The sequence below is a fragment of the Mizuhopecten yessoensis genome, unplaced genomic scaffold, assembly GCF_002113885.1.
Source record: "Mizuhopecten yessoensis strain PY_sf001 unplaced genomic scaffold, ASM211388v2 scaffold9977, whole genome shotgun sequence".
NCBI lineage: Eukaryota > Metazoa > Mollusca > Bivalvia > Pectinida > Pectinidae > Mizuhopecten > Mizuhopecten yessoensis.
In genome coordinates this window covers 643019-668448 of record NW_018408317.1, presented here as the reverse complement: position 1 = coordinate 668448, position 25430 = coordinate 643019, and the positions used below count along the sequence as shown (strand labels likewise).

Here is a 25430-nt window from a genome sequence, read left to right as displayed (position 1 = left end):
TTTCCAAAGATATGTCAAAAATAACTTTGAGCAAATTCTGTGGGTTTTAAACCAGTCAAAATATTTCTGAAGAAACTCCTTCGGTATGGGTCCTTTATATATCAACGCATAATTTTAAGGCATATTTAATTTAATCAATTGAATTGTGACCAGTTTTTCAAAGTCCAACAACTAATACAATGGCTATGAGTACTTAAATTTACAGCGGGGTATACATTTGATTCCTATTGAATATCATATATTTTTCTAGAGTATGACAGGATTTCACATATTTCATTGTTTCATGAAACCATTGTCGCAATTTTGGAGAAGTTTATAGTAATGAGATACATATATTGTAGGCTAACTATGCTAAGTATAATTAAGAAGTAATGAAAACCAGATGAAGGTGGCGGGGAGATCAGTGTTTGAGATCTCCAGTCAAAACACATATACCACCTCATTCCTTAAGAACCATTTAAGCTCGATTCAGAGTGTTTTAATACTGTCAACATATTTCGAGACTTCAAAACTTACTAACTGCCAAATTGAAAGCAGCCATGCACTTATTTGCAGGGTGCAAATTAAAGGAGCTAATTTTAAAGCGAAACGTTTCAGGATCATATCCACTCATCTACACTACAGCCCAAGGTTCCCCATGGGCAGTACCTGATTATATATAAACATTGAAATCAACTGGCATTTAAAACACAGTAATAACTTGCATTGTGCTACTAGAAACAATCTTCACTCTTTACTTAAGGTCATTGGAGTGTATTGATAAACGGATACAGGAAGTACATCCCTAGTTGAAAATCCAATGTAGGGAGACAGTATCACAATTTCCGCAAATTCTAATGTTTAATATCAAACTGATGAATATTGTATGTTTATTATTGACAGAACAGTGTGTTCTCTCAATATTAAAGTATTTCAAAGTAATCGAGGCATTAATTCATGTTTTTTTTTATCAATGAGTCACATGTGTCCATTTTTCTGTACTTCAGGAAACCGGCTACCTATTTCACAACTGTGAAGTTTTTCAAGAACGATAACTCTTACCTGCCATTACTATGTGTATATGGTTTTATTATAAAATGTCAATTTTTATATCGTGTATAGAGAATTAATTTTACACAATTTCAGCATTTATTAAATTGATATACATTAATGCAATACTAATATATGTCAGTATCATTTTCATTGACATTATTTTGTAAAAATATTGTGTCTTTCATTTTTTCTTTTAAAATTCACTCCTTTTTACATAAATTTCCATTTGAAATCCTTAAAATTCTGACAACCTATATTTTTTTTGTAGCATAAAATTTTCTTTACTTTAAAGCAATATAACTACAAAATTTGAAGAAATTCTACTGAGAAATGGTGACACAATCCTATAACCTTAAGGCTACATGTTTATGCTACAAATACATACACATTATAAATACGTGGTAACATTACGTTTGTGTTACAAGTTTCGAAAGCACAACACTGGCTATGTGTAAAGCAGACAAATGCTTGCTGATAAGGTTAACTATAATTATCATACCATATATTATTTTTCGTTTCACTCAGGAAAATAACTTCTACATATTTATACTAGTAGCCGTAGCCTTTAACTGTAAATATTTACATAAAATATATTATGGTTTAAGATGATTGTAAATCTAAAGAAGATGGTTGATTTTTTGTACATAATGGAGGACATTTATAAGGTTTGGATGAGCATTAGTTTGAACAACCAGTCACAAAGTATGAAAGCAAACAGTTTGTTGGGGGACACAACTGTGGTTTGCAAAGATTGAAAGTTTGCATAACCAGGGTTTGGAAAATCATGATTTGGGCAATCAAGGTTTGGACAATCGTGATTTTGACAATCGGGGTTTGGAAAATCATGATTTGGCAATCAGGGTGTGGAAAATCATGATTTGGCAATCAGGGTTTGGAAAATCATGATTTGGCAATCAGGGTGTGGACAATCATGATTTGGATAATCAGGGTTTGGAAAATCATGATTTGGACAATCAGGGTTTGGACAATGAGAGTTTGGCCTGAATCAGGATTTGGAGAATCATGATTTAGACAATCAGGGTTTGGCCAATCAGATTTTGGATAATCAAAAGTCTACCGTACTATATAGCCCGAGTCATATACTGTATAGACTTATAGCTGACAAATAGAGGGGTAAAGTAAACCTCACATCAAACAGATATGAAAAATCCCAGTCCAGGCTGAGAGATAGAGAGATCATGACAACAGTCATTACTTGGGCCACTGAATTCAGTGCTAAGGTAATTACAGGACACAGATTAGATAGGGGAGGGAGAAGTGTAATGTGTGAGATGGTGTGTGTGTGTAGGTGAATAGAGGGCGGGTGATTCCAGTTTTGAATGAAGATACAATATGTAGATATAATTAATTTTATATGAAATAAATGGCTTTAAAGGCAGGCCTATAATGAAAGCCCCCCCCCCCCTCTTCTTAATCTTCAACATGGATATATCAGTGCGAGATATATATTGGATCATTTCGTGGTGGGTTATATAAATAGGTGAGATTAAGATGAACAACTACCTATACAATATAAATGGAAGTTACTTCCACCCTTGTATAAAATGCGGGCATAAATGTACTTTACTTATCAACTAAGAGGAGCTGGTGTACTGAAGCAGTGCTGGCAGAGTCTGGATTTCAAGGTTCATTACCATTTAAATCACCATGTGATGAGGCCATTACTATGTACACCCAGTCCACTGTGTAGGACTGTGATAATGGCCTTATATGTAGATACGTAGTATATGTAGGTATCAGCTCTGATGTTTACCGTACTACTGCCAAAAACTGAAACTTAGTATTGGAAACTGGGTATTTTTTCGGCATTACCAATAGATTTGTTAAATCCTTCCTGAAAAGACCTCACGGGACTTAACCATACCTCGCGGGACTTAACTATATACCTCGTGGGACTTAACCACACCTCGCGGGACTTAACCATACCTCGCGGGACTTAACCATACCTCGAGGGACTTTTATGAGAAACCATGAAGATGAAACTCACAAAATATACTCAACAACAACATTCTGAGAATAAAATGCAATGGTGACGGAATTTGAACTGTGGTTCGACTTCAAATATATATCACTGCTTTAACAGATTGAGTTAAATGTACCTTATGTATACCTGGTCATCTGAAGTGTCCTGGCCCGACTGCGGCCAATTGGAGCATGGACTGACCATCAACAAAAGACAAACTCTATGAATGTTGTACATGTAGGGTCATAAAAAATGTTTCACATTTATTTCTACCTTTCTATCCTTTTCGTTTGGTTTGTTTGTGTTTTACGTCCTATTAACAGCTATGGTCATTTAAGGACGTGCCAGGTTTTGGTGGTGGATGAAAGCCGGAGTTCCCAGAGAAAAACCACCAACCTTCTAACGGTCAGTACCCGTCGACTGCTCCACATAGGTCTCGAACCCGCGCCCCAGTGGTGGAGGGCTAGCGGTAGCAGAATGTCAGACGCCTTAACCACTTGGCCATCGCGGCCCCAACAAAGGGCAAACTCTACGAACGTTGTAAGGGCGTCAAAAAATGTTTCGCCTCTATTTCTAACCTTTCTACCCTATCCTATTTTGGCAATAGGATGTGAAACACAATATCCTTTATGGTAATTATTAAGTACCATCAGGGAAAATTGAAATGTTGATCATGTGCATTCTATGCAAATGATGTACTGTACATCAGACATTATACAGCAAAACTTACGTACATTCGTAACTTTATAGCGAACATGAACAAACATAACGACAAAGTAACATGACAATAATTGTTTACACAAACAAACTATCAAAGGAAATCATTATGAATCTCGCAGGTTTTATCATTGGTTTTGTGCTATAGTTATGTGTTACATTCTTTCGAGGGACAGGTCTAACCCACATTCTGGCAATTCTTACGTTGAATCGGAGTATAATGACGTGATAAAAACTGACAGACGTGTATGTTTTAGCCAAGATTGCCAAACTTTTCTTTGTCTTATCAATAAAAATGTCACCTAAATCTCTAGCTAAGTATTCTAGGGCTTTACAACTGCTCAGACCTGCGGTACTAACACATGTAGTGGCTGGGCTCAGATTGGTACAGGCCCGGGTACACAAGACTCTGATGATACAGACATGTTTGCCACGCTCTTGTCTCGGCGGCAAATCTTTGGTATCACGATTATTTCAAGTGAAAGTGTTATGTCAGAAACTGTAATGTAAGTAATCTACATCTCGGTCCTAACATGCTGTACTTTGATTCAGGCCTCACAAGTATAATGTTGTGTTTAAACGTTCCTTGCCAAAAAAGGATAGGGTAAAGCAATAGTTAAGGAATAGAAACCTACAAAGCATAGATTTTTTTCCATTTGGCCCTGTTGTAGCAGACTTTCTTAATTACTTGACAGTAAGTATATATTGTTACCACTGAGATCCGAGATGTCCAAGAAACAGGTCACGTCTTATAGTATCCTTTTCATTCACTTCAGAAGAAACAAAGGGCCATAACTCTGCATATACCATTCGCCGGGAATTTTTTGCACAGCAAACGTTCCCCCCTCGCTCATGAAATCAAATTTCGCTTAGAGGTAATTTTGCCCTTCGCATTTAATCACTATCTTTATTATGCTGTTTACCTATATTCCCTGCAATGATACAATTTGTATCATTAGGGAGGACAAAAAAGGCAAAAATTAAAAAGCAGCGAAAATTTCCTGATAGATAATAGTAGGGTACAACATCTGATTCCACTAATTACTACATGTTTCCATCCCCAGAGGAACTAGCACAATACAGAATTGATATGACTCGAATTGTGTTGTTTGTTGACAACGCAGGTGAGAAATGCTTGTGTGTAAAGATATACAGCCAAACCTCCATATAATGCCCTTTGTTTCATTTTGCAGCCTCGTTTACAGCAAACACATTTGATGTCTTTTTATTATCATTTTCTTTATTATAAGAATTCTTTTAAACAAATGCACTTCCCTCAATTTATCGCCAAACCCCCTTATAACACCAACATTTCTTTGGTGGCAGTATAACGAAGTTGTAGTGTATTTGTAGGAGGTACACACTGAAGTCTGGCAAAGATATAACGGAGAAATATCCTCTCAACAGGACAAAAGATGTAACTACAGAAAAGTGTATTACCTAAAGTATGGCCTGATTCCCAATCATACTGGAACTGCAATGTTCAGATCGATTGGAAGCATTTTTAGCAATTTTGAAATATTTCTGTAAAATTTCAAAGGCTACCTATCTTGGACTGGGTTCTGAGGGTCAATTCAGGATGGAGGTTGTCTGATAAACCAACAAGGTTGCCTCCATCAGCGGAGATTCCACTGACAACATTAAAAAATATTACTTACGCCCACAGGGAACAATGCCAACAGTCAATCCAGACGTTAATTCTACGGTAGTTTTTTGACTATGTACAGCAAGAACACTGTAATGAGAGGAATGTCTGATATTCCGCTAATTAGATATACCAACGGAGGTATCATGTAGAATTAAGGCGCTAACGATGATTAGGACTATATTTAGCCATCATTCTGAGATAGACAAATTACATGTATTTTGTGTTTGTTGGTTACTGCTTACACAAAAGACAAAAGAATCAGAAGTACTAAACATAACATAGAAAGTATTATTGTTACCAATGTATCTCCTCATCTATTTCCATTGATCACTTGCCAATGTTTCAGGTCAAATGTACAAAATGTGTACAGATTAGTTAACATGAGGCTAGATGTACAAAAATGAGTTGACCTCACTCAGGTCAAATGTACAAAAAAAATGCACAAATGAGTTGACCTATGGTCAAATGTACAAATTGTGTACATATTAGTTAACATGAGGCTAATTGTACAAAAATGAGATGACCTCACTCAGGTCAAATGTATAAAATGTGTACATATTAGCTAACATGAGGCTAGATGTACAAAAATGAGTTGACCTCACTCAGGTCAAATGTACAAAAAAATGCACAAATGAGTTGACCAATGGTCAAATGTACAAAATGCACAAATGAGTTGACCTGAGGCCACATGTACACAAATGAGTTGACATTTGGCCAAATGTACAAAATGAGCTGACCAGAGTTACACAATCCCATCACACAGGTGTATGTACATCCTGTTATTAGCCACAGAATTGTGAACCTCGTCTGCAGTAGCTGCATATTAGCACAGGACGACATTGGCTCAACTTCAAGGTAATTCGAAAAGAAAAAAAATGTTTTTAAACACAATATAAACACATACCAGAACCATCGACACAAAATTCTTCAGCATTTACAAGTGCTTTGATAATAGCAGAGATTGCACTTCACTTTTTACGAATTCCGTCATACTATAAATCCAATTTTCAGATTTAATAATCTAATAGCGCATCTTTCTTATGTATTATGGTATTTACCAGATTGCATGTGCATGTGCATGTACATTACTACTCAAAGATAAATGTTAAATAAAAATGATGTTCAACACAGGTAGAGTATACCAGTGGTATAGTCTACATTGGTATAGTCTACCTGTGTTTGAACATCAGACAAATACTGAGCTATCACAATGGTTTGGACAAATACTGAGCTGTCACAATGGTTTGAACAAATACTGAGCTGCCACAATGGTTTGGGCAAATACCGAGCTGTGACAATGGTTTGGACAAATACTGATGAGCTATCACAATGGTTTGGAAAAAGACTGAGCTGTCACAATGGTGTGGACAAATACCAAGCTGTCACAATGGTTTGGACAAATAACAAGCTGTAACAATGGTTTGGACAAATACTGAGCTGCCACAATGTTTTAGACAAATACTGAGCTGCCACAATGGTTTAGACAAATCCTGAGCTGCCACAATGGTTTGGGCAAATACCGAGCTGTGACAATGGTTTGGACAAATACTGATGAGCTGTAACAATGGTTTGGACAAATACTGAGCTGCCACAATGGTTTGGACAAATCCTGAGCTGTCACAATGGTTTGGACAAATCCCAAGCTGCCACAATGGTTTGGACAAATACTTAGCTGTCACAATGGTTTGGACAAATACCAAGCTACCACAATGGTTTGGACAAATACTGAGCTGTAACAATGGTTCGGACAAATACCAAGCTGTCACAATGGTTTGGACAAATACAAAGCTGCCACAATGGTTTGGACAAATACTTAGCTGTCACAATGGTTTGGACAAATACGAAGCTGTAACAATGGTTTGAACAAATACTGATGTGTCACAATGGTTTGGACAAATACCAAACTGCCACAATGGTTTGGACAAATACTGAGCTGCCACAATGGTTTAGAAAAATACTGGGCTGCCACAATGGTTTGGACAAATACTTAGCTGTCACAATGGTTTGGACAAATACCGACCTGTCACAATGGTTTGGACAAATACTGACCTGTCACAATGGTTTGGACAAATACCGAGCTGGCACAATGGTTTGAACAAATACTGAGCTGCCACAATGGTTTGGGCAAATACCGAGCTGTGACAATGGTTTGGACAAATACTGATGAGCTATCACAATGGTTTGGAAAAAGACTGAGCTGTCACAATGGTGTGGACAAATACCAAGCTGTCACAATGGTTTGAACAAATACTGAGCTGCCACAATGGTTTAGACAAATACTGATGAGCTATCACAATGGTTTGGAAAAAGACTGAGCTGTCACAATGGTGTGGACAAATACCAAGCTGTCACAATGGTTTGGACAAATAACAAGCTGTAACAATGGTTTGGACAAATACTGAGCTGCCACAATGGTTTGGACAAATACTGAGCTGCCACAATGTTTTAGACAAATACTGAGCTGCCACAATGGTTTGGGCAAATACCGAGCTGTGACAATGGTTTGGACAAATACTGATGAGCTGCCACAATGGTTTGGACAAATACTTAGCTGTCACAATGGTTTGGACAAATACTTAGCTGTCACAATGGTTTGGACAAATACCGAGCTGTCACAATGGTTTGGACAAATACCAAGCTGTAACAATGGTTTGAACAAATACTGAGCTGTCACAATGGTTTGGACAAATACCAAGCTGCCACAATGGTTTGGACAAATACTGAGCTGTCACAATGGTTTGGACAAATACTGAGCTGTCACAATGGTTTGGACAAATACCGAGCTGTCACAATGGTTTGGACAAATACCGAGCTGTCACAATGGTTTGGACAAATACTGTTTAACTGGCAATAAAAGAAGCAATTCTATAATGCATTCAAAAGGGACAAATATAAATGGCCAGCATTATCAAAGAATTGACTACATTCCAGAACACAAAAAAAAATACATTTTAAATGATATATTTACCTTCCAGCTATGTAGACATTTCCTATGCGGTTACCTTTGATTGTGATATCTAATAGAATTTTTCATTCTCAAAGATATTCATAAAGTACCTTGGTATCCTAGGTATGTACAGTCAAATATGCTACAAGTGAACAATGACATTCTCACCTCCTTTCAAAGGAGTTGTGCACTTTGAGGCATGTTAACATTTTATGAATGAAGACAGCTAGACTTCATAGTTACCTACATATAATAGATGATATATTTAAAAGATGCACAGTGCATTAACTCCTTCACCCCTGAAATTTTATAATGAACTATTCCAACCTTTGTGAATTGGAAGAGTTCAAATGTGTCTTCATGGGGGGTGAATGAGTTAAAACAAAACTCAAAAATTAATGGGAGGTAACTCTGACAAAATTTATAGGTAATGAGATATGTAGCATATACCCTTAACTCAGGTATATTTATTTAGTCACACATCAGCAAGTACAGGTAACCAGAATTTACACCCTGCAGGCGGATGTTTACCAACATGAGGTCTAGTATACTCCTCCACATCTGTATATTTCGTGTACCGATATCTATACGATACTGGATTCTATCCAAACAGTGTTATTGCTATAGGAAAGATTGCCACAAAAGATGATAAGCATTACTACGGTGATTACACTGAGTAATGGTCATTATGAAACTTACCTCTAATGACCAAAGACAAGAGCTACAAACCATATATATTAGTTTGTGGAATATGTGTCTGCGACGCTTTGATGTGAGTTCCATGATCTAGAAACATTAGGTCAACATTAAAGTTGGGAGAAATTGTTTTACTAGAGATAAGTTTTGTGAAGTTAGAGGTTACCTATAAGCTATAAAGTGTCTAAGTCTACGTTAAGGTTACCTTATTGGTTCATTATAATTATACCATGCATACATTATAACAGGTTTATTGTCATAATAGAACCTGAGAGGCGATTGTTTTGTAGCTGTAACCTTAACTAAGATACATGACGCTGTACACCATGCCTATACCTACATGACACTGTATGACACTTTATGAAATGTACGACACTTTATGAAATATATTACTGTATACCTAAATTACCTACATTGAATAAGACCTGGAGGAAATACAGTTCCATGATATTGTACATATATATATATATATACAGTGTACCTACATGAAGTTCATAATGCTGTTTTCAACCTCAAGTTCATGATGCTGTATTCAGCCTGGAGTTCATGACACTGTATTCAACATGAAGTTCATGACACTGTATACATTTTCATAAAGGCAAATTACACATTAGAAAATACCTGCATGGAATTGATGACAATCCCATTAATTCGTACCTAAAGTACCTAAATTTTGTGCATGAATAAGTCCAGAAAATTGTATAGCTTTACCCATATACAGTTCTATGGTAAATTTTCACCAACAGGAAGTTCTGTATACCTACATTAAGATCTTGACACTAGTACTGCACCAGATACAATTATCTACATCCAGTTCATGAAATTCTAAATGTACTTCGGTAGTTCATAGCATTGTATACACTGTATCTACATGTACATGCAGTTCATAACGTTGTATATCTACATGTAGTTCATTGCATTGCATACCTACTTGTAGTTATAGTATTGTATATACCTACATGTAGTTCATTGCATTGCATATATACCTACATGTAGTTCATTGCATACCTACTTGTAGTTCATAGCATTGTATATACCTACATGTAGTTCATTTTAAACTACTTTATTTATATACATCTTACATGTAGTTCTAACACACACTTATATCTACATTTAGTTCCTTAAACACTTTATATACATCTTACATGTAATTCTAACACACACTTATACCTACATTTAGTTCCTTAAACACTTTATATACATCTTACATGAAGTTCTAACACACACTTATACCTACATGATGTTCTATGACTGTGGACACTGTGTCGACCACTGGGATGGTGACTATTGTAGTATAATCCACGCGGCATGTACATCCACTGACCACTCCCACCAAAACTGTGCCGCTGCGCTGCCCCGCCCTGGGATACCACTGCCCCACCCTGGGTCATATACACCATGTCATGACCTCCTGAGCCAGAGGAGCTCTGGAGCTGGTGCTGGCTCCGGCTGTGGCTCATTGATGTTGGTCCAGGGGTGGAAGCTCGTGTTCTTGACCGGTTACACATTAGTTCCTGGTCATTCTGGGAACATATCACACTGATTTGCTGACCACTGTTGCTTCGCCTGTAACCACGATGAATTCCGACAGGGGTCCCGGGCATAGAATTCGACCCGGCAGAAGTTTGAGAATTGTTGGAAGTGCACAAAGATAACGTCAAATCATGGTTTCCTTGTAACTGAAGTGAACCTCGTTTACGTACTCTGCTAGCAGAGTCAAGCACAATACTCTCCATAGCTAAAATGCCCATATCTCTATGTCTTAAACTCAATCATGTTGAAACCAACTAAGCCACCTCTGTGCCAGGTTGTTTTTCTGCCAGAATCTGTGTAGCTACTACAAGTCTGGCTATGGAGATGAGGATCGTAGCTAAAACAGACTGCCTCCCCACTGAGGTGCCACCACACACCAGAAATAACATCCTCACTATCTCCCCAGGCTCCTAGTCAGTGAGGGGTACACTCACAGCACACACTGAGTGAGGGATACACACAGCACACATATGAGGGGTATACACAAGGCACATGTACACACCCAGTCTGTGAGGTACAGCACACATATGTTCACCCGAATTAGACTTCTAAAAGTTTCGAAGTGTAATCATAAACATGAAACCTGATGTTTATATATACAATGATTGAGTTTTCTTCCAGCCATATTAAAAAGTGATCAGGGCAGTGGTGATCGACATGCAGTATTCATTAACAATGGAATCATCACTTAAGACAGAACTACAGTCATAAATAACACACAAAACTAGACAAACACAAGTCTGTAATTAATAAACACAACTAGACTTACACAAATCCTTTGTTTTACAAAGATAACTAGACTTCCACAAGTCCCTTAGAGTGACAAGCACACCAAGATTTACACAAGTTTCAAGATTACCACAAACCTAGACTTACACCAGTCACTTTGTGTTAGACTTACACAAGTCCTTTACAGTGACAAAACATAGCTAGACTTACACAATTATTAAGTCTTTATTCCCAGGTCTGAAATTAATAAAAACAGCTAGACTTACACAAGTCCTTTGCTTTACAAAGATAACTAGACTTCCACAAGTCCCTTAGAGTGACAAGCACAGATTTACACAAGTTTCAAGAGTTACACAAACCTAGACTTACACTAGTCCCTTTGAGTGACAAGCATAACCAGACTTGCACAAGTCCTTATTACGTCATGTTTTATAACTATACCTAGACTTACACATATCCTCATCTAAAATCTCTAAAGATGACGACATAATAATATATGTAACATAAAAGTGGGCATTAAATATTCAGAAGGCACCCGCGCTTTCCAAATTGTGAGTTATCATGAAAATTATATTGACAGCAGCCACTGTCATTGTGTTACATGGGTAAGCTGTGAAACTGATAATTTTCAGCAGGAGTATGTGATTGGAATATTATCACCGGAACTCTTGAGTGATGTAAAATGTGATGAAAACAAACCCTGCCCAGCGTCTCACAATAAAACCAATCAAACACAGACCAAGGAACCCATTTATATTCATCACTATGTTAACCTCACAACCAAACTGCAAAAACGTGGAATCTTCTACAACGTAAAAAGATTGTAAATTGCTTTTTTGGTAAATTAGGATATATATCGGAGCCAGCCAGGAGTAAAACAGTCGTTAGACAGAGTGAGTCGTAACAATTCGTCGGACAAAAGAGATTTTGTGTCAGGACTCAGTACAAACCTACACTCACATTTCCATACATACAATGGGTTTTTAGTGTTATCGTGGGTATCATCAGAAACCTATAGTGCTCTATTATAAGGCAGGAGAAAAATGTCTTACGAAGCAGAAATAGAATGTTAAGAAGTGGTAAAGGAAGCCCGTGAGTACTGTTGTTCTGATATCACATGTATATAGCAAGTACAGGTAGAGGTCCTATAATGAATAACCGATGTATGTTATTTACAATGTTCATATAACACGAAGTAGTTAATTTTCAAAAGTTGAATTAAACAAGTTTTACTTTTTAAAATTTGAAAATAAATAACTCCAATTTAAGTTAAACCAGAGTAATTATGTATTTTGGAACTTCTTTTTACCACAGTTCCATAACATTGTCACTTGACTGAAATTGCTTTACAAAGGATGAAACAGGCCACTTTGAAATTTGTTTCTAAGTTACCAGGCCTAGGTATCGTTTACTAATTTATTTGAAAAAAAAAAAAAAAAATATGTTTACAACAACTGTCAAATTCTGGGATGTAGGACTGCCAAGTTTGTTCAAATGAATGACCTTGACCCACTTTCAAGGTCACAGGGATCAAATGTCTTAAAATCTTCAAACGACTTCTTCTCAAAAACATCAGTTTTAAAATACGACTTAAATCAATTCTGAATGTACTTAAAGCTAATAACACACTTGTAAATATAATTTTCTTTATGATACTGTTCTATAATACGGATGAAAAAGCAGACAATCAAAGGGCATCATAAAACTCGGAATCAATTATCAATATTTACTAGTCAATGTAGGGAAACCTACAGAAAGGTCATAGTTGAATTGTCAACAAGTGATACTCCTGTATCTGTGGTAGCCAAATTAAACTGATATTAGACAGAGTGGAACTGGACTTGGTCAATATGGTTGGTGACCAGGTAGCTCAATTGGACTTGGTCGACAGCTGGAGACCACTGGTAGCTCAATTGGATTTGGTCAATAGCTGGCAACCAGGTACATGTAGCTCAATTGGTATTGGTCAATAGCTGGTGAACACTGGTAGCTCAATTGGATTTGGTCAACAGCTGGCAACCAGGTACATGTAGCTCAATTGGATTTGGTCAATAGCTGGCAACCAGGTAGCTCAATTAGACTTGGTCGACAGCTGGTGACCACTGGTAGCTCAATTGGACTTGGTCAATAGCTGGCAACCAGGTACATGTAGCTGACAATTGAATTTGGTCAATAGCTGGCAACCAGGTAGCGCAGTTGGATTTGGTCAATAGCTCAGGGACCAGGTAGCTCAATTACATTTGATCAATAGCTGGCAACCAGGTAGCTCAATTGGATTTGGTCAATAGCTGACAACCAGGTAGCTCAACTGGACTTGGTCAATAGCTGGCAACCAGGTAGCTCAACTGGACTTTATCAATAGCTGGCAACCAGGTAGCTCAACTGGACTTTGTCAATAGCTGGCAACCAGGTAGCTCAACTGGATTTTGTCAATAGCTAGCCACCAGGTAGCTCAATTGGCTAGAACATCCATGTAAAGGTCAGAAATCCAAAGTTCAAATCATGGTCTAACCACACACATTTCTCCTCTTCAGTGTTACAGTGATGTCAAGAACTCTTGTTTCAAGTACTTGCATTGGTGTACACTTGGAAAGGGGGTATCCAATGCAACCAGCTGGCTTAGAAATAGTGTTGTCTTTAGGGCCAAAGGCTAAGAAAAATGAAGGGAGGAATGTTACGGACTTGGACTGAGGTGAATTTCACTGTCCAAGTAACTCAATTGGTTAGAGCATTTGTCCAAAGTTTTGAGGTACTGGGTTCAAATCCCAATCTGGATATTTATTTTCCTCTTTCTGTTACTGTATCAAATAGACAATCAGATCTCCTGACATTCTATAGATATAAGGCTTGGTCTCTTAAAGACAAATTTGACTGTAATTTACGATGACACAGAATATGTCAGCTTTACTTTCTATTATTTAAATATTATACATGACTGATGACTGATATAGTTATTACAGTAAATTTCATTAATGATTTTCTGTAAACGTTATACACATTTTCAAAATGATTCATCACAGCTATATATAAACTAAAAATTTCCATGACCATGACAAATTTTCCCCAGATTGACAGTTATAGTAAGAAACAATCGTGTATACTTTTGGTTATTACTAATATGTTGCCCTGGGCAGGTAAATATATTCATGACATTACCTGTGGCTAAAGGTGAGTCCATCAGATCCTTCCCTCTGTCACACGGTAATGATTTAACTCGCATGTTTACTATATGGTCGACAAGGAAGTTGAGACTGTGTATTGGCTATCACATGCCCACAAAAGAATAACATGTATTTACGTGTGATTATATAAGGTTTTCTATAGCCACTCAACTCACTTTCACTTTCATTTTCATAAACATTTTACTTTCTCTGCCAGTTGTGAATAATAGTAACTGAAATCACTTAATCATAGAGCGCGGGGGGGNCCAGTAAATTCAGAAAAACATCAGTGTTCATATAATATGTATGTTGAAAGTCTCAAGTAATTTTGTTTCTGAAGCCATGCCCGATGTTCTGTTAAAATCAAGCTGTCAGGACAAATGTATAAAGAAACTAAACTATAACACAAAAAAATGCCAATATAATGTCACAGTCACAATATAATGTTATTGTAAAAAACGTTGAACATATTAGTGTCCAATTATGTCCTAAATTGTTATTTAAAAGGTTGAAAAAGATTTTAAGTATGATAATAATTGAGGATTTTTTATAATTATGTTGCTACTAAATTTGAGGTACATGTACTTCATTTTTTTATAATTCTCATATCCTTTCTAAATTTTACATTACAAAATGTAATTTGTTTTACTATTGTGTCATGCAGTGAATGTACACCAGTATATACATTTTTAATATTTTTTGTGTAAAATGATACTTCAGCCTAAGTGCTGATGAACGTGAAGCTGACACTCAAGTCAGAAAAACACTTTTTGTGTGAATATTCACCTGTATGATTCTTGGCAAGTCATTCAAATGGTCTGAATTTGTGTTCCAATTCTTATAAATGAGATTAATAAAAAATTCTTTACAGTTCGTTAAATTAACATATATTGACCTTATTCATCAATCTCATATGAAATAAAATCACATTTAAAGTTAACATTCCATTGCTGCATGTTAAATTAACAAAGAAGATTTCAAATTAAAAGTTATTATTCAATTTAGAGTTTTTTCCCTTGGCTGTAATCAACTTTTATTTTGATGTTGCATATGAAAATTCCTGTATACCAACATCTCATCCCAGTAACCCATTAAAAGTGGACTTAAATACAGCTACAGGCAGAATATCAGTGTTTGATTCATAAGAACCTACATTGTATTAAAAGATTTAAACATATGACGCCTGTGACCTTGAATGTCGAACAAGGACAAAAGGTTGAAAGTGGGTCAAGGTCATTTATTTGAACAAACTTGGTAGTCCTTCATCCCAGCATGCTACAGGCCCAATTTCAGTACCCTGGGCCTTTTGGTTATTGAGGAGAAGTGGTATGAAGATTTTACGACATTTGACTCCTGTGACCTTGAAAGTGGGTCAAGGTCATTCATTTGAACAAATTTGGTAGCCCTTCATCCCAGCATGCTACAGACCCAATATCAGTACCCTGGGTGTTTTGGTTATTGAGAAGATGTCGTTTGAAGATTTTTCGACATTTTACCCCTGTGACCTAGAAAGTGGGTCAAGGTCATGGATTTGGACAAACTTGGCAGTCCTACATCCCAGCATTTGACAGGCCCAATATCAGTACCCTTGGCCTTTTGGTTATTATAAAGAAGTTGTTTGAAGATTTTAAGACATTTTACCCCTGTGACCTTGAAAGTAGGTCAAGGTCATTCATTTGAACAAACTTGGTAGCTCTTCATCCCAGCATACTACTGGCCAAATATCATCAGCCTGTGCTTCTTGGTTATTCAGAAGAAGTTGTTTAAAGTAAAAAGCTGACGCCGGGCCGACGCCGAACGCTGCACCATGCCATAAGCTCACTTGGCCCTTCAGGCCAGGTGAGCTAAAAATGTCGACTTAATTAAAATATGGTAATAATTACTGAAATGAAATCAGTAATCCAATAACTTTGACTATATATATTCCTACTAAAGTACTAAAGATTCAGTCTGAACCAGTACATTGCTTCATGTGGATCTACTAGTGTGAACAGTCTAAACCATGTTGTTGACATAAATGTCAAATCAATAGAAGTCAACAAGCCATCTAACTAACCACAATGATTGAAGGACTCATAACATGTTTATTCCGAAGGCAATTAAACAGGCATTTCATGTCTGACTCAGAAATAATCCAGAAAGTGTTACCCACGTGTATGGACTTAAATGGTTTCCTATTCCCTGTTACCGAAGTCGAAACCACGGACTTATCTAATTCCGTGTCGAAACTAATGACTAAAACAATTGACTATTTGATGGTGTCACATGAAATTTAAACCCCCATTAATTTGTTCCAGGAACATCATTATGAAATTTGATTTTGTGAAATTAAAGCATTAAACATAATACACTACTGATTATAAATCATCAATTATCAGTTAAGTCATTCTATTGCATCAAATATATCTACATATTTTTAAAATTTGTAATAAATGCCATAAAAATATCAATCCTTTATTACATTCAAAAAGTCTGATATATATATAAACACTCATAAAATTCCAGCCCAATATTTCAGTGAGTGAGAGATGTACACCAATTCAAATATTTCATCACCTGCTCAGTACAAGTACACATATATCTCTACACGGACAAGCAGTGAGGAGCCAGTCTCCAGGCTACAGTGATACGTTCTTCGTCAGGCCCTCGGAGAGATAAGCCTGCTTGCCTTGGCTCCGAGTGCCAGGCCGAGATTAAAGTACCAAGCACCAGACTGATCTGTTTAGCAGACCAGAGGATTTTTTCACTGCTCTATTCCCTCAATATAGAACAGAAAATGTGATGGAATAAAATCCAGTTGTAAAACAACGGGAATCTTCTTTTAAATGACAAAAAAACCCCATAAAAAATGATTCAGTGTAAATTTATAGTAGATGTCAAACATTTCCAATTTTGCATCATATTTTAAAATTGATTAAATCATATAAATTTTGCATCATATTTTAATTAAAATTGATTAAATCATATAAAGGACTGGATAAGGTTATTTTTTATGTTGGACAGTAATTATCAGGTACAGTCTTCCAAAGTTTATATTTTGCAGATTATACATTCATATACAATGTATATATATACATTACAAAAGGAGGTTTTAAAGATCTATCCTACTGTACCATTATGCTTCAGCCTTGTAATTTGTTTAAGACTAAAGAGTTACTTCCCTGAACAACTTTTCAACAATCATTATATAAATTCAGAAATGTCATTCTTTAATCAAAATTTACACATGCATTTTGTGTTCCTAATTTCAACTTGCTGTGTCAAAAAGGCTAATATATGATCTTGTCAAAGACATATTGGTCTTATTTGCGGTCAAATACGATCTATATATATATATACATGTAAGTGTCTGTTAAGATATGGAACTCTCTTGAAATAAAGATGCAAACGACAGATTAAGGTAGCACATCCTTAAGTTATCTACATTTAGTAGAAAGAGCACTGGAATTACTCTTCCAAAACGTTAAACCGTTCCAGTAGGTATATGTATATATACTTATAATAATATTACCTGACAAACATTATAGCTATAACTTAGTAGCAATAGGTATTCAAGATACAGATTAACCTAAATAAGAGATTTGAAAAATCTGGTATATCATGCATATACTATTCAATGATATTTATGCATGTAGAAATTCTTAAATTCATGTTTTGACTGGGCCTACATTTAACTCGCAGTAAACAATGAAAAAACCAAATCCCTTTATACAATATCATAATAAATTCAAGATTTGACAGAAAAGTCTGGGATACTAAATTATTATCCTAAATAAGAGATTTGAAATATCTGGTATATCAGGCTGCAGTGGCATATACTATTTATGCATGTAGAAATTCTTAAATTCATGTTTTGACTGGGCCTACATTTAACTCACAGTAAACAATGAAAAAAAAAATCCCTTGATACAATATGGTCAGTGACCTATATACTTATAACAGGTCTTTTATTCATTGCAACGTTAGGTTCTAAGCCAATTTTCTGAGACGAAGGGAGGCAACTCTCGGTATCCATGTGAGTTTATATTAATTACAAACTGTCCATTCTGTCGGCAACATGCATTGTTTATTGGCCTTTAAATTGAGGAAGTTTCTTACATCTTTTTTAGATTTATTATGAAACTGGGTGTGTACTAGTGAAACTGATGCTGACATGTGGAGATAGACAGTAATTGTTTATATCAAAATGAGATGCAGTGTATAGATTAACCACACAGCTGATGCAGGTGTGTACGGGAACGCCACAGTCTAGGCCCTCAGATCCAGCCACTGAGGAAAACGCAGAGGCAAGCTTCTTATAAACATACGGGACCAACTTAGCGGAACAACTTTTCAGGCAAGCTTCTTTTAAACCCGGACAAAAATTGACTAACTGAAACTGGAGGTAAATTTTGAAAGCAAGCCTTTGACAAACTTCCACCTAAGCAAGCCTCTTAATTGAACCTGGATCAACATTGGGGACAGAATGTCACAGAACGACAATTTCGGAAGCAAGCCTTAGGCAGACTTCTACCAATGTGATCTACTCAGAGAGACACCGGCCTGCACCTGCAAAAGCAAGCCTCTTATCATCCTCCAATGTCTGGGACCCAAATCAGATTGAGAATTTCTGATAAAATCCTCTTACATTAATGTTCAATGTCTGCGACCATCTCAGAGGGACAACTTCTGATAAATGAATTTCCATCAATACTTGCCCCATGAAATATTCATACAAAAAACTATTTTTTTTATAAACACCATACTTTAGATAGAACTAAAGGTCAGGTCAAATGTCAAAACTAAAGGTCAGGTCAAATGTCAAAAGATCCTGAAGTACGATTACAATACTGCTACAGTTTTAAGCCTGTAATAAAAAATCTATTTAGTATGCAAAAATGTTTATGGCATTTGATGTCAAATCCATTACAACTTAACTCCCAGATAATTGACTTAGAATTTCTTTTATGGGGTAATTGCCCATATGGCTTCAATCACTTTACAGAACTACAATCAAATCCTACACTAAAGTCATTCTGACAGGTTTTTTTTTTACACTTTTGACTAAAATTTGTCATTTACACTTGTGGTTTACACTGACAAGCATTTGCAATTTACACCTTACTGATTTTGTTCGTAATTCACATGTGACTTTTATTTGAGATTTCCGCTTGTAATTAAGGTAAACGATACCAACAAGTTAAACTGTTTTATTGCCGTTGTCAATATTGTGAGAAATTTATTTAAGTCCTTTTCAAAAGAAGTATACCATGAAACACATGTTGCAATGCATTTTACTGAATTATTATGATTGCTTGAGATTTGAATGTTTGAAATCAGATTTTTTTTTTTTTTAATTTTAAAAACGGAAAATATTTGCAGACGTCGAACAAATAAGCAGCTTTACATTGTGATGCCTTCACTTAACCAGTGCTGCCATCAAGGAATTGAATAAGCTAAGCATCAAAATGAGTGTTCAATTTACAGACCTCAAAGCCTTATCATCATAATTATATAGCTACGAAAAACTGAAAAGGAAGTTACTCCAAGCCAAAGATACTCCTCACTCCACTGTTATATAGAATGGAGGGTACTCAAAACATCTCTGAGTCGGGAACTCTTCTGTAATCATAACTCAGATGCAACAGTACTCTTTAACTCATTCACCCCTGAAGACAAATTTCAACTCTCCCGATTCAAAGGTTGGAAAAGTTCATTATGAAATTTCAGGGGTGAATAGGTTAACTATTAATAAAAACTATGGTATACGCTTGTGTTTTTGGTATATACTAATCTTCATTTAATTTTCACCCTCTCATAAACATTAAATTTAACTAATTTGGAAAATATTTTTGCAAGAGACAGATTATTTCTACATTTATATATATATATTTTCATACACTTGACGAGTTTGCATTTATTGATACAATTGTAGGTTGGGAAAATATACCTGCCTGGTATATACTAATCTTCATTTAATTTGTACCCTCTGATAAACATTAAATTTAACTTATTTGGAAAATGTCATCACTTTATGCAAAATAACAATTTTCATATCCTACTCTGAAGACTTAACCAATTCTGGCATATCTGTTTATAATAGCCAGTCCTGTTTTTACATGAACAAGAAATTTTAAGTAAGTGTTAAGCATAAAAGAAATTGAATCAATAAGAAAGTGTGTCAAATGGACAGGGAAATCCTGTCTTAAGGGCCAAGATTTTAACAGTCTAATCCGGGGGATCCCCGCTTCAATGGTTTAGACAGTGAAAATATTCTTTCATGCTGAAACTTGACTATTACACATTCCATGAAAGAGTCTGTTCATCTCAAGTACCTTAAATCCCAATCTGTTTTATTTGTCCCAACAACTTTCGAATACCTGAGTCAGGTCCTTTGTATGTTATATTGTATGATTGACAGACCTAAGGCAGAATCTATATATATATATGCACAATGTATTTGCTTACACTGTGTTAAATATTATATATAAATAAAGTGACTTTTCATGAGAGTCTTTTCACTACCTGATTTCACTGCAGAAATCTTTCGACTCAGCGAAATACTCAACATTATATATATACCCACTTCTGAAAATACGTATATGATCAGTACTAGTACAATCTCCTACGGAGTGGGTGTGTAGAAAAATCTGCCAATAGAAATGTTTAGTGATGCAATTTCATAGCGCCCTCCTAAATAACTATGATTAGCTATAGGGTGATGGGTATTCTCCCCTCAACTGTTCTGTATGTAGCCAGGCTGGTTTATCTCCACCCTCTAATGCCAATATAATCATGTAAATGTGAAATACATGCACAATGAAATTATGTTTCCACTCACGTGCAGACAAAAAATGTCCAAGTTACTATCAGTCAATTATAAATTCAAGAGGCCAGGCCTAGGGTAATCATGATTTGAGATCATATTAGCCTCCATGTCATAATGGATGAACAATTATTATTAAGATTTGACTACCTAAAGATGTGACCCAGTTTCAATGCTATTTAAAAATCAATCAAGCACATGAGATTATCCTCCTACTGTATTTGATAACAAACTTCAGTTTCGAGAAAAAAATAGATATTTCATCACTGAATTAATGTAATATGTTCATTTCATGCAATGATGGAGAATGAACAAAAAATATTTTGTTTTTAACTCATTCATCCCTGAAATTTCATAATGAACTATTCCAACCTATGAATTGGAAGAGTTTAAATGTGTCTTCAGGGGTGAATAAGTTAAGGATCAGAGTCCCACTCCACTGTGTTTTATACAGTATAACCAACCTTTTGATTTCTGTTTGGATATAACTGTAGCACAATTGGGCCAATTTAAATCCCGGTCTGGCCCCCTGGTTTTATATCCAATTGGAACACTGTTGTTGATTATATCTTGTTTATATCGTCATTATTATTTCTCATAAAAGCCCTGCAAAGTACTGATTTCAACACTTAGATACAGTTTTTGGCAGTGGTAAAGGGATACTTAAGGATAGTAACTCCCTGGTCAGATTTATTCCTTGAAGGCGACATCTGCCATGCATGTATGGTATTAATACCTAGTATGTCAGTAAGTCAAGATATTTTGCACACTTGTGCAAAAATATCAAAATATTCAAGCGACTTGTGAAAGTTATTCATCAAAAAGCCAAGAAAATTCAGTGTTTTTCTTTTCTTTATAAAGACATTGGCTCCTGAGAACAGACAATCCATCAATCTCTCACCAAAATATACTGACGCAAAGAATGTGATTGGGGCGTCACAATAACAACAGATCATCAAGGCTATTGTATCATCACAATTGACAGAAACCATTGTTGGTTATTTTTCACAATAATGTACTTCACTATCAGATTGGTCAGTTTTATTGGTGAAAATAACCATTAATCCAAAGTGTTATATATATATATATATATATATATAACTTTAACAGTAGAAAGATATTAACTTCATTTTCACTGTATTGAACCCTTAAATTTCACCGTGGAAAATACTATAAGAAAATCTTCCAGAATTATCTCCCTTTAAAGGTGTTATTCTAGTGTTTGCTTGTGTTTTGAATGTACAACAAAAATATGCAAAAATCTAACATTTTTAATATTGACTTCCACATAGAAACAAATATAAACAATCAGGTTGGATAACAGTCACATGTTTACAAATCATAATATGGTTGAATGTAGTGTTCATGTTGATAAAAAATTGAAAAAAGAGGTGACATTACTTTTTGTTGAAGTGGCTACTGATGAAAGATGTGGAAGTTTGAAGCTCCAGCCTATCAAGCTGTAAAAATGGCTACAAGTAAGGTGGGAAGTAAAAACCAGTAATAGACTGGTTTCCTTCCAGTAGAAGACATGCACTTTCTGTATCACTGATCAATTCATAAGGCACAGAAACTGGAATATTAAATTTATCGGACTGTCTCACAATTGGTCAGTTTTCTCTGAACAACTTTCTTCAAGTGTTGCAAAAAGTTCAGCACCAAAAGAACATTGAAGACTTGGTAATCTGGCATGTAGCTATAAACAGTAATGACAGATCACAAAAGCACCTTACACATCTAAATGAAGCGCTTGTGTTCCATTTCATGACATTGTCTATGAGTAGTAAAAAATGTATTTTGCCATCTATGAAAATCACAGAACCAAAAGATTTTTACTTAACCTTTCAGATTGTTCATAACGCAAAAGTTTGCTTCTGCAACAATGATGATTTGAAGGTCAAATCGTCCCAATAAAACTGTTATCATCGGGGAAAAACCATTATTATGTTGATGCATTAAACAGATGCATATGTGGCAGCTAAAAGCATTAGGTCTCGGAAACCATTTCTTTTTGGCCTTTCAATACCTAGCATCATGTCTGTGTACTTGGACAGCGACGCAGAAGTAACGATCCATTTCAATTATTGTGAAGCGAAATTGGGAACGGAACTTATCTAGATTATGGTGACATTTGCAGGCTTGTTGCTGTTTATGGGATCCAGATTCTGTGTGATGGCTTAAGTAAGCACCACCAGATACTAAAAGCTTAATTACATTGTAAGCCTATATATAGAACCCGCATTAGCAAAGAAATTAAAAAGGTTTTTTTTACAGCTCAGGGAACATGCAACACAGCAATTCAATGACTGCTATCATGTCGACCAGAGTTACAATCTCAACCCATCAATGCTGAGATCCTCACCACAAACTGTGGTGTCTTTACCATGGCCACCTGCATATAAACATCCACACACAGTAATTTTATGTCTACTATAGAAACATCCACATAAAGCAATTGATGTCTATCACAAAAATATTCATATTAAAAAATGTGTGTCTACCACAAAAACATCCACATAAAACAATCGGTGTCTACCACAAAAACATCCACATAAAACAATTGGTGTCTATCACAAAAACTTCTGCATAAAGAAATTGATGTCTACCAGTAAAACATCTGCATTAACAATTGGTTTCTATCACAGAAACACCCACCTTAAACAATTGGTTTCTATCACAGAAACACCCACCTTAAACAATTGGATTCTATCACAGAAACACCCACCTTAAATAATTGGTTTCTATCACAGAAACACCCACCTTAAACAACTGGTTTCTATCACAGAAACAATTAATACAGTATGTCCTTGAAGTTGAAATGAAATTGATACACAGATATATATAATGTACAAAATCCTCTACTCCTGGCTCCTACTTTATCAAGTATTCAGACTGTCACCGATGTTTTCTCTTGGAACACCTATTTAAAGTTCTACACCTAGGGATAAAAGTGTTTTTTTTTAATGCATTAATATTTCATTGAAATCATACTACAAATCAATACACTCACAGTATTATTTTTCAAAAACAGGATGAAATCATGGAGGTAACTAATATAAATAAGCTGCTGTCCATATGCGTGTCCATCATTGGTCAGAGAACATGTACTGCTCGTGTCAGCTGATCAATAATCTTTGACAGGTGTATATGTAAGTGCCTAATATAACCTACCTGTACACAGCAATACATATGTGTAAATGCGTATTTAAGACTGAAGTACTTCATTTGGAAGTGAATTCATGGTTAATGTAGATTCAACCCATGGCTGGCTAGCTTAGCCTGGTGGTGGTCATCACTTCCTGAATTCTTCAGTGATGATACTTGCATACATGTGTATAGATATTAAACTATTATAAGATAATGATTATAAATCAGTGCAATTTATTCAAACAAATTTACTTCACTATTGACGATTCATTTCATTATTATTTATGTGTTTCATTATAACAAACCTATGAAAATGCATAAAATTTCCTTCCACATCTTGATCATTTTTCTATTTTCGACATGCTAACATTACATGTACATCAATGCCGACCAGCTTTTGAGGTCACATGCCCTTTTAGTTACATCACAAGAAAACTGCTTTATCATAAATGATCTCTAACTTTAGCCTTGAGTGCATACTTTTATTTAAATAACGTTTTATTTTTATGAAATGCTTGCAGCTTAGTCAAAATCATACTAAACCGGTCGTACATATCTGTACATGAATTTTAGCATTTCACTTTAAAAGACCGACAAAAATCAACAGACAAAACCAGAAGAAATAACAGCAATATCCGCACGAATTTCTATGAAAAATGCATGACTTTGGCAAATTGTCGTTACAATTATTTAAATTCATTCAGAAATTTACATTATTACGGTTATTTTCTGTGTTCAAAATGTGATCGTTTCTGTTTTCACACTGGTTGCCAGGGAGCAAAGAGAGAAAACAGACATCCATATTGAATGTTACTAACCACTGGAACTCTTTTGTGTTACTTAAAACATGTGCCTGTGACAACAGCCATAGAAACGCATTTATAAAGAGGCTTTCATTAGCAATGGTATTCTTCAGATTTTAAAGCAGGGAAAGGCAAGAAGGGATCCCCCCCGGACTTGTAAACATGTTATTAGATTCAATTGAATAAAGCATAGGATACAACATGAACCACTATGAAAATGATTAATGA

The 25430-nt window shown here is 35.6% G+C and overlaps 1 protein-coding gene across 4 annotated transcripts in view; it reads right to left on the bottom strand.

Annotated features, from left to right (window-relative positions):
* The window catches only part of LOC110459161 (protein neuralized-like), a 74825-nt gene that overhangs the window by 36258 nt on the left and 13137 nt on the right, over nucleotides 1–25430 (bottom strand). Inside the window, exon 1 of one of the 4 annotated variants that reach the window (XM_021511277.1) lies at nucleotides 14443–14586. The exons of 2 other annotated variants lie outside the window; for them this stretch is intronic. In XM_021511277.1, coding sequence (XP_021366952.1) covers nucleotides 14443–14506 — 64 coding nt within the window. In that variant the 5' untranslated portion in view covers nucleotides 14507–14586. Of the gene's footprint in view, nucleotides 1–10261; nucleotides 10981–14442; nucleotides 14587–25430 lie in introns of those variants that run through there. One more of the 4 variants, XM_021511276.1, reaches the window with a different exon arrangement.